We start from the raw sequence: 15102 nt of genomic DNA, 5'->3' as shown, positions 1-15102 counted from the left end.
CATTCCGTTGACTTTCATTTCTTCTCTAAGTATCGTGTCCAAAGCGCATGCATGTTCTAGTTCATTGTTTTGTTACATAGTGCAAGGGTTTTAAAAAGGTGGTGTCCAGTGCGCAATGTTTCCACGAAATGAACACAATTTTGAAATGTGTTTAGTATTTCAAGTTCTTTTTTTGTAACTAAATGACGTTGACAGATGTAATGTGTAAATAACAATTTGAACTGAATACTTAAATAATAGATGAGCAATTCTCTAAAGTCAAGCCAGGTCTATGTGAAAGACCGCATTGTGTAAATTGAACAAAACAATACTGCTTGTTAGGTTTTTAAATAAAAGTGTTCAACTATGTAATTCGATTGGTGGAGCTGCATTGCTTTCAAGTGAATACACTTAGTTGGATACCATTTACACAAATGCAACAAAATGCAGCCAACTAATTCACCATATGAGAACTCCACAACAGAGCACATTTTAAATGTGTTCAAAACAATTGTTACAGGTAAACCATCATGTTTGAAACTTTAAAAGTTGTGTCAGAATGATAGATCCCATCTACTTGGTACCTTAAGTATGATAAGACTGCTATGCATAAACTCCTCAACTTGCTTTTCAATATACCATGTTAAAAAAGGTTATAGCATATATGTTTGTTTGTTTGTTGGGATTTAACGCCCGAGCAGCAATATTTCAGCTATATTCAGGCGATCAACAGCATATACATCTACTACTTATTTGGGCAGGACATAATATTCTAAAAAAGAACACATATTCTGACAGTATTGCTGATGCAATAGTGTCCCCTTTCGGCCCTTGAACTCATTGCCTTTATGAGATTTTTTTATATATGTGAACTAACAATAGATGGTGTTATTTTTTAACAATCAAGAGAAAACTCTTCAACAGCAAAAGCATATTCCATCAAAATCAAACCTGAGCTTTATTTTACAGTAGACAATAACATTTTTACATTACAGAAAGCTGCATAAAGACATTATCTTTCTATCACCTGGAAAGTTGAAAAAAACTTGGTTATTATGAATTAAAGGGCAAATATCTCTAGAATGACAGCAGCAATTTGCATCAAAATGATGAAACAAAATTTTATGTAATTTTTTATGTCAAAGGGCCACAAGTTCCATATAAACCATTTTGCAGCAATAATATTTAAATTTAATTTGTAACTTGTCATGATAAGACTAGCTAACAAATATGAAATCAATTGGATGAGGCATTACAAAAAAAGTCCAAAAAACATAAAATTTCAAGAAATTTTCTATGTCCAAGGGCCATAACTTCCGTAAAAATCATTCAACTGTTAGGTCATTCAAACTTAACTTGTAACTTGTCATAATAAGACTATATCCCAAATATGAAATCAATTGGATGAAGCATTACAAAAAAAAGTCCGAAAAACATAGAATTGCATGAAATTTTCTATGTCCAAAGGCCATAACTTCTGTAAAAATCGTTCAACCATAATGTCATTCAACGTAACTTGTCATGATAAGACTATATACAAAATATGAAAACAATTGGATGAGGCATCACAAAAAAGTCTGGAAAACAAAAAATTTCATGAAATTTTCTATGTCCAAGGGCCATAACTTCCGTAAAAATCGTTCAACCGTAACATCATTCAAATTTAACTTGTAACTTGTCATGACAAGACTATACCAAATATGAAATCAATTGGATGAGGCATTACAAAAAATAGTCAGGAAAACCAAGTGTGACTGATGGACGGACAGACGGAGTGCAAACCTAAGTCCTGTTTGGCATTTGCCAAAAGGGGACAAAAAAGACCACAGAAATCAAAAACAACAACTACATTTTTTATTTATTCCAAGTTTTAATGAATTGAATTCTGTTATACATCCAATAAATTCTGAGGTACAAAACAGGTTAACATGAATCAGATGATATGTGACAAGTGAGATTCATTCTAGGCCAATTATTGCTCTGGAGTATTGCCCAAGGTTCTGGTGTTTCAAATATTACCTATACTAATAGTAGTAACTGAATCCCAATACAACCTCTGAGGAAATAATGATTGTGTACTGTAGCAAGGGAGATAAATCCAGATAAGAGAGGTATAGGAAATATTTCAAACATGTCACATATTCTGCTTACTTACATGTACTTTATGTTCAAAGGTCCAAACTTCTCTTGAACATTAAAAACACATTTTAAAATCCTGATGCTACATCAACAGTGAATCTATCACTTGCAATATAAAATAATCTCACCCAGACTTTACTAATGAGTAAATGAACAAACACTCTATCGTGAATTTTTGCCAGAAATACTGTCCAAGATATTGCACACAAGTAATAAAGGACCTTTAAACATAGCAAGGATTGTGGCATTCCATACCAACAAAGTGACCATTTTTTTCAGCTGCATTAAGAAACAACATCTATGCAAAAATGAGATTCTAAAATTTAAAAGTGATTTTGACTATGTTCCCTCCGTAATAACAAAACTTGGTCAATTCTGAAGTAGTTGATTGATGACCTTTTTTTAAAGTTTGCAGCTTGACCTGTAATTTGACCTTGAGTACATGCAATATGGAATGTTAGCCAGGTATATGTACAGATATGTGAGCAATTGTACAAAAAATTGGTAAAAGTCTATTTCTATCATCTATAAAAGTTTTTCCTACAATAACATGGTACACATTCAACCAAAACATCCAATGTCCAATTGATAAAAATCTGAAATAGTTTTCAGAATCCAATTAAATGTTGTTTTCTAGTCGAATGTGAATGAATAAAAATAATCTGATTCTAAAAAATAAAAAAGATGTATTTACAAAAAATTTACACAACATACAATGTGTAATGATGATAGCAGAGTTATCACATGACACATGACAAGTAACCTTAGTGTGCATAAATCACATGCTTCCTTTGGGGGAAAAAAATGAAGAAAATAACAAATAAAAAACAAGTTAACTTCATCACATATAATCTTAATACCCATTCATCAACTTTAAATGCAAAGATGTGACTCTTTTACAATTTTTTCGTGTCATAACTACAAGACAATAAATTAATAAAACATCTGGATAAAAATTTAGCAGATTTCATAGAATGTCTAATTGAATGATTTAAAAAAAAAAGACCTTCCTCTAAAATTTCTTAACACTAAGTACAAAGTTTGTATAGTTTAACACACTCTAAATTCCAATGCCCTGACACAGTCTTCTTAAGTTTAATAATATGTTTCCCTCTCCACAAATCCACCAGGGTTTTGGCGCAAAATAAATTTTCTACTTTCATCATATACAAAGATGGCTAAACTGAATGGCATGGCAGGGAACCACCATGTGGCCCTAAAAATAAAAAAAATGACTTGTAAGTAACAGTGCAGCATTTTTAAATGTATAGCCAAAGTTAATAAGTTTTTTGGCCCTGTTCAAAGAATTTACAATTGATTTCATCTCATCTAACTCGATGAACACTTTTCTTCATTTTCAATGAGCGAAGTTAACGGATGAGAGAAACATATAGATGCCTCTGATGCTGCACATAATTATTGCTGTAATTTCTTCAAAATTGTACAAAACTTGCTGATAATTGATTAATTTTCCATCGACATTTACAGTGCTTATTCACCAGGCTATTAAGGATTGATAATTGCACAGTGGATACAAAAATATTTCAAATCAATTAAACTTCATAATACAAATACTGAAATATGGCATCTTAACAAGAGACCACTGTTAACTGATACCTGTTTGATTCAAATAAAATAACAACATACCTGAGGTTTTGCATACGAAGACCCTTATCTAATCCTGGACAGTAGGTTAAGAATGCAGCTAAAGCTGTCTCAAAGAATAAACCAAATGTCATGTGGTGATTCCTGAAAAAAATATTAAAAGCTACTATAACCTGTCTCCACCTGACATCATATTCATGAGCAATTTACGATACAAGTAGATGAACACACAAAACATAAACCCACGAAAGTTAAAAATAACATTTCTTGTATGATTCTTTAAACTAAATTACTTTTTAAAATAATATACATAAAACAGGGTATGACATTGCTTACACTCACACATCACAGTTAAAAAAGCTTTCCTTTTTTTATAACATTTGTATAAAAAGGGGATACTTTACCATTTCATTTAGTAAAAATAAGAAATGTTTTTAAATAAATTACAAAAGTAAGTATTCATATTAACATAGAGTAGTACATACTTCATTCCTTGTTGTACAATTGACAATCTTCTGGTCTTACAAATCAACAAATCAGCCCATTGTACAACCACAATAGACACAAAGAAAGCTGTGTGGCATGTGTACTCTAGGATTTTTCTTTGTCCATATGTCTGAAATTAAACAAGTCAATGGTAAGGATAGGTAAAAACTTGACACTACAGCTATGCATTTTTTTAAGTACAGTCTAGAATATGTTTGGTATTGTTGTATCAAAACTTATTTCAAGCATTGTCATGCTACCTTTCTAACATCCTTCTTTAGGTAATATGCTCTATTCCTTATAATGAAATGTTCATAAAAACTCTTTTTATCCAAAAAAAATAACATAATCATATTAGACTCATAACTAAAATTTATATACCCATTCTTGTCCATATGAATCCTGGAGATCATTTACTGCCATTGAGTCCCATTCTTCACGGAGACCTAACAATCTGGATACCCAGAATCCATTCTCTACCATAATGACAAAGTAGACAAAGAATCCGGCTGAAGCTTGGATCATACCAATCTGTCCATAGGCCATACTGATCAATCTGTTAATTACAAAAGCATACTTATTGTCATTTTTTTGTTTATCTGTACTTATCTAACCATTCATCTAATATATCATAAATGCATATTTGTACATAAAATTAATTCTACTATAATAAAATAATCAGGAAACAATGGACTGTTATGCCAAATTAGTACTTCTTGTTGAAATCAAATCACAAAAGCCCCAAAAGATTAAGAAAAAAAACAACAACATTTATTCATTAAAATCATTTGTAATACATAATTATATACCTTTCATTTACAAGTTTGTCTTTGACTGGGTCACGGGGTTCACGTTTCATGATGTCAGATTCGGGTCCTTCATAAGCAAGTGAGATGGCAGGTACCATGTCAGTTCCCAAGTCAATACACAGAATGGTGATGGTTCCAAGAGGCAAGGGGATGTCCAACAAGATAAACATCAAGAATGGTGAAATCTCAGGAATGTTGGAGGTCAAAGTGTAGGCAATAGACTTCTTCAAGTTGTCAAAGATCAAACGGCCTTCTTCTACACCAGTGACAATGGAAGCAAAGTTGTCATCCAACAAGATCATGTCAGCAGCCTGTTTACTTACATCACTACCAGCAATACCCATAGCAACACCTAAAAAAGAAAAAGAAAATTACATAGAGATCTCCTTGTCAAAGAGGTATTCAAAAGGAGATTTAGAGCTATTGTATAACCCATCAGCCATCACATTCTTGCTATGATTTATAAGTATTGTACATAGAGGGTTGTCAATCAAACTAATTTTAAAAAATAACAATGAATATCAACCCAATTCACTTAACGGTACAACAAATGATCAGATAGCAATTTGTTGAAGAATTCTTACCAATATCAGCTTTCTTCAGAGCAGGAGAATCATTGACACCATCACCAGTTACAGCTACAATTTGTCCTTGTCTCTGACAACCTTCTACAATGATCAATTTCTGTTGTGGTGAAGTTCTGGCAAACACTATCTCAGGGTGGTTTTTGAGGATCTCGTCAATTTGGGCAGGGGTCATGTCACGAAGGTCAGATCCGTGGACAACAGCAGCATTAGCTTCACTGTTAATTAAAAAGTATACATTTAATGTGTCAAGTTTGCAAGTCATGTTTAAAATTTTAAATAGTTAAACATTCTTTTTTCAGAAACTTCCCTACTCATTAATAAGAATTTTTTAAGTGAATACTGTTCTTACTTTAACATTATCAAGATGACTGTACAGTCAGTGTCATAACTGAACTATTTTCAAAGTCATGAATTCTACAAGTACCTGATATCTTTCTTATCTCTTTAATGACTTCCTAATTCATTAATTTGAACTTACGATGGCTCAACTTCCTCAATTGGACAACCTCTCTCGGCAGCAATATCTTCAACAGTTTTGCTTCCTTCTGAGATAATTCCTACACCTTTAGCGATAGCCTTGGCAGTGATAGGATGATCACCAGTAACCATGATAACCTACAGAAAACAATTTCTTTGATAAGCAACATGTACCTTTTTACTCATTGTGTTTTACTATTTTCCTTTCGGATATTAGAAACTTCAACCTTTCGAATAGAATAGTGGGGTCATATTCCACTTATTGATTACTCATTGTTAAAGTGTGGCAAAAAATAAACAACAACAACAAAAAGAAAAGATACATTTAAATAGTTTCAAGTAAAAAATGATGATTAACCAATAGTGGTCAGTTATCAAGACTGCTTGCAAAGCCAATAAACATGCACATAATTAAATTACTACAACAAATTCATCAATAACCAATCCTACCTTGATACCAGCACTCCTGCATTTTCCAACAGCATCAGGTACAGCTGCTCTTGGAGGATCAATCATGGACATTAAACCTACAAATCTGAGGCCTGTCAGGGGGAAGTTTTGTTCGTCAGAATCAAAGGCATATCCAATTGGGTACTGGTCAGATGGTAAGAAGTAGTCACAGAAACCTGAAAATAACACTTACTTATTAAAATATATTTAGTATTTACACATTGCATAAATAGGGGACTTGATCATATCTTTGCTTTTCAGGAGAGATGAATATTAGTAATCCTATAACATTACTATTAAAGTATGTCTTTTGTTGGATAAAACTTGAAACAAGGCTTATTACAAAGAAGATCAATGAAAAAATTAAAAGAAAAAACATCTACATTTTCAATATTTAAATGTTTTGTGTTACATACCCAATACACGTTCTCCAAGACCTCCTAATTCCATGTAAGCAGAGTTAAAGTGTTCCCTGAAGTTGTCATCAAGTGGAATCTCCTTGCCTTGGAAGAGAACAGTTGAACATCTGTCAAGGATTCTTTCTGGAGCTCCCTTCATTACCAGGAGATATCTAGGATCATTAGGATTGTCCGTCTCATGAATGGATACTTGGTATTTGTTGGTTGAGTTGAAGGGAATTTCACAGATTTTCTTGTTCTTCTGTCTGAATTGTGTTACTTTTCCAATAGACAACTCAACACATTTCAGAAGGGCAGACTCAGAAGCATCACCTGTACATTCTCTGTAATAAAAAAAATAGTAATATATAGATAATTGTTTGTTTAAAATCATTCAAAGGGTCAATTAAGCCAATGTTAAAATATAGATACCAAATCAATAATTAAGCATCTTCTTACAAATCATTATGGAAAGTACAGTGAATTTCAAGTGATAGATATCAGAAACCAATAGTTAGAAAACAAATGTATGTTTGACAAATTAATTGTAAGAGCAAAATATATACCTCTTCAATACAGGAACATTATCTTGTTCAGCTTTGAATTCAGCACGGTTACACAACATAGAGATTCTAGACAATGCCATCCATGATTCATCATTTTTGCCATATGTAGCGTCTAAAAACACAAGTAATAAGGAAGTCAGTTTTAGGAGAATATCATACAAAGTCTCATCAAAATGCATCTGTCAAATTCGAAGAAAAAAATCACAATAATTTTTTAATACTTTACTCACAAAGACTTAGTTCAGTGTTATGCTTGAATGGGATCAATACTTTATTTGTGCACATTGAAACCAGACAAGAAAAATAAGAAGCCAATTCACAAAATAATTTGTACTTGAAGGGAAAACTCACTAAAAATATAGTATCACTGCTACTTACTGGTCTGATCATCACTTGTATCAGCTTCATAGATCCTGCCATCAAACCACATATGAGCTACTGTCATTCTGTTCTGTGTCAATGTACCAGTTTTATCGGAACAGATGGTTGATGTTGATCCAAGGGTCTCTACAGCTTCCAAGTTCTTTACCAAACAATTTTTACTTGCCATACGCTTAGCAGTCAAAGTCAAACACACCTAAAGGAAATGAAAATCATAAAATATTTAATCAACACCAACTAATGATACTTGAAGCATCACAAATATTGCAAACTGATATTTTCAATGCTAAAATTTTATTTAAATTATGACTGTTACTGTTTGATCAATAACAAACAGCAATGTTGATTAAAAATAAACCATGTTCACAGAAATCATAAAAGCAGACATAGTATGTTCACTTACTGTGACAGTGGCCAAGAGACCTTCAGGTACGTTAGCTACAATGATACCAATCAAAAAGATGACAGCATCCAACCAGAAGTATCCAAGGATAAAAGCAATAATGAAGAAGGAGACTCCTAAGAAAACAGCTACACCAGTAATAATATGGATGAAGTGAGCAATTTCTTTAGCAATTGGGGTGGTTCCAACATCAAGTCCAGAGGCCAAGTTAGCAATACGACCCATCACAGTGGCATCTCCAGTCTTCACAACAATACCTTTACATGTACCTGGAATAACAACCATAGTTTTGTCATCATTGTTCAACATTAATTTCAAGAATCAGAACTCTTCAAATAAATGCAAGATATATACTATGTCTTCTGTTGTCCAGACAGTGTTCAATATACAATTAAAAGCTATTGAAAATATACAAAAATATTTATCTGAACTTCCATGAAATCAAAGAAAATATAATCAAAAAGGGAAAAAGTTATCTAAACACTAAAATTCATATTCCAGCCAATAAGGGTGTTATTATGTACCTTCTACAGCATTGGTTGAGAAAAAAGCTAAATTTCTTGTTTCCAGTGGGTTTTCATTGGTAAAATCTGCTGTTCTTGTCTGTGGTTCAGATTCTCCAGTTAGAGAAGAATTGTCAACCTATAATAAAGACAAAATATGAATTGTTTATCAACTGTGCAAGATAAGATACCATCAAGCCAAGTTACAAAGCTTATTTATTGCTGTGTCATGAATCAAAGCAATTTTAAAGGCTGTATTATCTGGTCATGTATTTTTACGAATTTTTTAATAAGTTTTTCAAAAGATATAATCATGACTTTCTCATTCCCAAACTATTAGACAGTTGGCAAAGCTCTTTAAAGAATACTTATGGGTCAACATTAAAAATATATACTTACACAGAAAAGGATAAATGTATGAAAATCAGAATTCTAGAAAGGGAATCAGTAAAAATAATACCTTGAATCCATGGGCAGTGATAACTCTGACATCAGCTGGTACTCTGTCTCCAAACTTGATATTGACAATATCTCCAAGAGCAATTTCCTCAGCCTTAACTTCAAATATACTTCCACCTCTTACTACCGTTGCATACTGAAAACAGAAAGCAGGATTGACATCAAGTATGAAGGTAAGTACACTGAATACATACACTTCTGAACTTTGCAGTATTTCACAATAATATTTGCCTGTTGTTTTTTTTTCCACTGTTAGTACATAAGAGTTTTTGTTTACTGTTTGACAGGGTTTTAAGATGTAGCATATGTAAGTTACACTTCCTCCACCCACATTTAGACTCCCAAAAAAGATTTCATGACAAAAATGACCTTGTCCGGAAGGAATTCAATGGTTCAGTTCTAGCAACAAGGCAAACTTGTAATTCTTGGAAAGACACTAAATATATATAATTAATATTATTATTAAATTAAGGACTTAAACTTACAATTGTTGTAGAACAGGAATAGGCTAAATAGAGAACAGGCGAATTAACAGACCATTAGTTCTTTTCTGCCTCAGTTTTGTTATTTTGTTACTAAAATAAACAGAAAATTATTAACTTACTTGGGGAACCATGTTTTTGAAGGAATCCATAATTTTAGAACTTTTGGCTTCTTGGTAATAAGAGAAACAACCAGTTACTACCACAACAGCTGTTAATACAATACCTAGATATAACTGAAAAAAGAAACAAATCATAAATACTTATTTTCAATTAACTAACAAGTAAATGATTATATGACAAGCATTTGATTTTACAAGATACAATGTACTTAACCATAATTACTGCAGACTTGCAAAATGGACAGAAATGTATAAGCAGTTTCTATATCTAACTTTTTCGATTGGAAACTTTTCTATGTGGTTTTGGTTATAGTATTTCACTGAACAAAGTCTTTCACAATAATGAAAGTAAATTTGAGTAACTACATTTTATCATGTTTATCTGGTGTTCCATACAAAGTGTTATTTCTAGTCTGTCCAAATACTTCTTCCATCCCCAATTTGTGGGGATCATTGCAAGTGTAAGTATACAAATTTTTAATCTTTATTTTATTTTACTTAACAAGGTAATAATGCAGTTCTATATTTTCAAACTATGCTGCTTCAATGTATAATGTAACTGAAAGGGAGAAAATTGGTATGCTTAAACAACTTACATTGTCTCCAGGAGGGTTTTCATCTTGTGATGCTTGGATTGAGTAGGCTATAAAACATAAAATAGCTCCTATCCACAATAGTAAGGAGAAACCTGTAAACATCTGTTTACAAAACTTCACCCACTCTGGAGTTGTGGGTGGAGGTGTTAGGGCATTTGGACCGTCTCTTTCCAGGATACGTCTGGCTTCTTCAACACTCAAACCCTATTAATATATCAATTAAAAAAAAATTAACAAGTTAAAAGTTAGTTAAGAATTTTCAATGCTAGTTATGCTCAGCTCAACACCAGTCTTTTCAAAATTTTTAGAATATGTTCTGTGAAGAAAAATGGCCTTCATGGTGACACATATACTGCCAAGCAGTCCACAATGAAAGTTTTCTTTCAGAAATGTCTAATACAGAATTTTGTGGCCCTCATTCAGTTTGCTTCATGAAAAATAAGCTAGATAGCCATTTTAGGCTCTTACTTGTATGATGTTACTATGTCCACTTTAAATAGCATACCGTGTTTGGATTGGATCCAAGTCTTTCATATAACTCATCAATTGGTACTTTATGCTCGTCCATTTCAAGTTCTTGTTTGAGCTCATCAAGATTTTCCTTCTTCTTCTGCTTCTTGCTCTTTTTCTTTTTTCCATCGTCTCCTCCTGGTGTGACAGCATATCTGTAGCTGTCAGCCCTCTTGTCCTGTACAACATGATAAAAAACCATAAGCTTTATCGTTGTCGAAGAATATAATAAAATTTGAGTCAGTATCATACATTTAATAGGACAGATTTTTTAAAGATCATGGGCCATTTAAAAAGAATCCTTCTTCAACATTCCTGACTTGATTGGGACATTTTCAACATAAAATTAACACCTAATTAGGCATGTCAATAGTATTTCAAGTAGCAGGGAATAAAAAAAGAAAGGTAAACTGATGAAAATTTTGCTAAAATTCACCCATTTTTGAAAAGAGATTAGCTGTCAAAAGATGAGCTAATAGCTGTCAAATTTAGCCACTTGATGGCTTCTATTGACATCACTGTTAGTACATGACCGCTCCTCTAATCCCTATGACTTGTTATGGCTTATATATGTACATGTAGTTGGTAAATTCAATTTTATCAAAATGACTGCATCACAATATACTTGAACAATGAATTACATGTGTGGAGTAAAAAGAACACAATGGTGAGAATTAATCAAATATTAAAGAGTTATTTTACATGTAGACATTCTGATTTTGAAACATTGCATATTGTTATTGATTATAAATTCTTATTTGGTTAACATAATAGATGGATTACTGGTTTTACAGTAATAAAACAAAAACATGATATATTCCAGTCAGATGATATCATCTGTTCTTCTAACATATGTTAACCTTGAAAACTAGCACAGAGGATAAAAATCATGAACATGTACTGGAATTTTTTCTTCACACTGTCAAATTAAGTCATTAAGTGTAGTTGCATACATGTACATTTATACATACACATACATTAACATGGATAATTTAGCATAATTGATACTATTTAAAGAGATAATGTTTTACAAAGAGGCCTTATTCTGATCTCAATTATCTAGATATGTGTAAAAATAATTTGGGAGCCATTGATAACTCCAGAACTATAACTGTATTTTTTAAGTCAGTTATAAATCTTGAATAAATTGTATACATGTATTGTTGGGATGATTTATTTTAGAAAAAGACACATTCTCAGTGTTGGTAGGATAAAAAAAGGTAATTCTATGTCAGCTCAATTCTCACATTGATTACAGTTTTGCTCAAAGGATTAGTTACTTAACCCCTAAAACCATCCTTAAAACATGCTAGACTATAATTCAATCCAAAGCAGTTACAAAAACATTGTCAACAATAACAGGTAAAAATGTCAGGACTTTTTATCTAATCTTAACAAATGGATTTGATAATCATTTGTAACCACCCCAGGTAAAATACATTGAAGTGTTCAATCAAAAATCAATAGCCTGACTAAACAATGGAAAATCTTAGGCCAAAAAGCTAAGTAACTAAATAAATAGTTACATCATATGATGTAACAATTTTCCTTTTGAAATATAATTATGACCATAGGTTGTACAAGTGATAAAACATTATGTAATTTAGCTAAGTTTATCACAGTATTTCTATTGAAGTCTATTATGAATATTTCATTGGGTAAATGATATCTTAACAAATAGAATGAAACAAGGTAATTACTACAATTAAGTCAGAGAAAAAAACTGTACTATTATTTAGCCATTGTTTATTCCAATTCAATATCAGAACTATTACCAATTTACTTAAACAGTAATTTTCTGCATAATTTAATTACTATCCCTGACACACCAAATGATGTTCTGAATATATCCAAATACCACACACATATTTTCAGGCATGAACTAACTTAACAGCCTAAATATACAATATTGTACTATGATAATTGACAGATTTGTAGGAAAGAGGTCGTTTTCATGTTACTATTTTCACAGAACAGAACCATGTATGCCAAGTGCAGCCAAGTCTTAAAACCTTTTAATACAACCTGAATCAATGAATGAACTCCAACTTGTCTGATTGATCTATACTACCTACTATGTAAATCAAACTTATTGAAAGTCAGCCAGTTTAATCTTATACTCAGCTAAGATCAATAATCTACCTAAATGTTTATCTTCCGAAACTCACATTTATTGATACATTTCTGATAATTAACTTTTACAATGCATCTTGCTGGTAAGTTTATTCCAGTGAATTATAGACTGAGGAGAAAAAGTTTCCAACCTTTACTTTTCTACAAATCAACAATACTCCCCCATTCTTACATGTCCTCTGTAATTGTAAGACTTAAAGTAAATGTTAACATCAAAGAATATTTTCTCTGCCATTCACTTTTTTGTTTGGGATGTTATGTCTGAGCTGTTTTTTCTTTTATCATCAAGGATTTACAATGAAGCATAATTCACAATATAATGTGCAATGTACTTGAAACCTGGATCTACAATAAACAGTGTTGTTCCAAGTCAATCCTAATAGAACATCCCACTGCCTTTAACAAATTTCTGTTCATATAAAATTTGAAACAGTTATGTTTCTTATTTTCTCTATTCATCATTGATTTACAAAACATGCATTAAAATGAAGTTTATCAGTTCAATAGTTATGAAACATGTTTCAGGTTTTTATCAACATCCTGACAAAGGCAACACAGAGATGAAAGAAAGCAAAATAAAGGAAAGTAATGTCATCAATACTTCAATCTCCATACATGTGCAAATACATGTATAAGCAAACATGTATATGACCGGGTTGCATCTGTAAAATTAGACAAATTTTACAAGACCATGATTTTATGAACCAATCGTGTCCATAATAAATACATAAAAAGAAAACTTAACTAAGCCAAAAAATGTATACCAAAACAGGATTTCTTAATTAAATCCAAATCTGCAAACAGTGCTTCACGTGACAAATGTATGATATTTGGCAAAGGCAAAAGTTTGAAAGATTAAAAGAAAATGCCGCCCATTCAGCTTCAATACGTGCACGTCTCACACAGATTAAGTAAGAGTTGGCAATATTAGATACAGGGAAAGAGTCTAGTATGGAACATAACTAAAATGGGATATTTCGCAATAGTAATACTGACCACTTATCAAATTTATTTGTATCCAAATAGCACAATGTTTGGCAAGTTTAGTTATGGCATTAACAGATAAATGTATACCACCAATATGACAAACAAAAATTTAAATCCGTTCTATTTTTCAACTGTTTAGCACACAGAAAATGGTTCAGTGAATCTGTCAAATGACCTCCAAATGGGGATGATGACCTTCCTGCAAACAAGCATCTATCAATAAAACAGGATGCATGGCTCAAGACACACACGACAACGCTTACCCTCTAAACTATTTCAATACTTACGTTCAGCAATGTTAAAAAATATAACCCACGAAGCAATATGACTAATATATTCCAGTTAAAGAATCGTTTTATCCGGATGCCTCGAAATGTAGGTCACCCGGTTTACATCTACAATTGATGCCTGAAACAACTTAAAGACACTGCATACCGTGCAACAGTTTACAGAATTTGAAGTTTTGTTATAACAAACATTCTGTAAACTCGAATGTCAAACGTAAACATTGTGCTATGGGAAAATTTCAATGTCAACCATCTTAGCTTCCGAGAAGACACTACCGGTCTGGGGAAAAAATACTATGAAATCTCAACTAATGTAGTAACTGGCATAACAAATAGTAAATGATGTTGCTAAATCATTAAACTGGCCAAAAACTTTAAACAGTTGTCAAAATTTAGATTGAAAAACATTAAATTTACCTGAGACTTGGAAACCTTCGTCGACGCCATCGTGTCCGACGTCCAGTACAGTGGAAAGCTTGACTAAAATGGGCCAATGAAATCTATGAAATCCCTGACGTCATCACATAGATCAGATTGGGAAATGGGGATATTGCGAAATAAACTGCAAAATGTCAGCTAAAAAAATATTAAGAAATTTTTAAATAATATTTCATACATATAATCCTCCTATTCGACACCAAATAATAAGATTCTGAATTATAAGTTCGAAAACAGCTAACAAATTCATGTCACGTGATCCAAAAAATTAAAATAGTCACGCCTCCTTATGCCCGAGGTATCTC

General features: G+C 32.1%; 1 protein-coding gene across 1 annotated transcript; it reads right to left on the bottom strand.

The window, feature by feature from the left end:
• Positions 1-1829: 1829 nt before the first annotated feature.
• On the bottom strand, positions 1830-14828 carry LOC148616635 (sodium/potassium-transporting ATPase subunit alpha-like). Its single transcript, XM_088583822.1, has 18 exons — positions 14777-14828; positions 10948-11130; positions 10443-10646; positions 9847-9960; positions 9244-9378; positions 8805-8922; positions 8281-8549; positions 7875-8073; positions 7497-7608; positions 6949-7274; positions 6533-6708; positions 6084-6220; positions 5603-5820; positions 5019-5370; positions 4591-4765; positions 4209-4339; positions 3766-3867; positions 1830-3334 (listed from the first exon to the last, which is right to left on the bottom strand). The coding sequence occupies exons 1-18, from the start codon at positions 14804-14806 to the stop codon at positions 3214-3216; spliced, it is 3102 nt and encodes a 1033-aa protein (XP_088439948.1). The 5' UTR covers positions 14807-14828; the 3' UTR covers positions 1830-3213.
• Between the last annotated feature and the right edge of the window lie 274 nt (positions 14829-15102).

Source organism: Perna viridis, chromosome 5 (genome assembly GCF_037379345.1).
Source record: "Perna viridis isolate PV_CMFRI_1.1 ecotype Kerala chromosome 5, ASM3737934v1, whole genome shotgun sequence".
Classification (NCBI taxonomy): Eukaryota; Metazoa; Mollusca; class Bivalvia; order Mytilida; family Mytilidae; genus Perna; species Perna viridis.
Note: the sequence above shows the minus strand (reverse complement) of the source record. Positions and strands in the feature narration are given on the sequence as shown.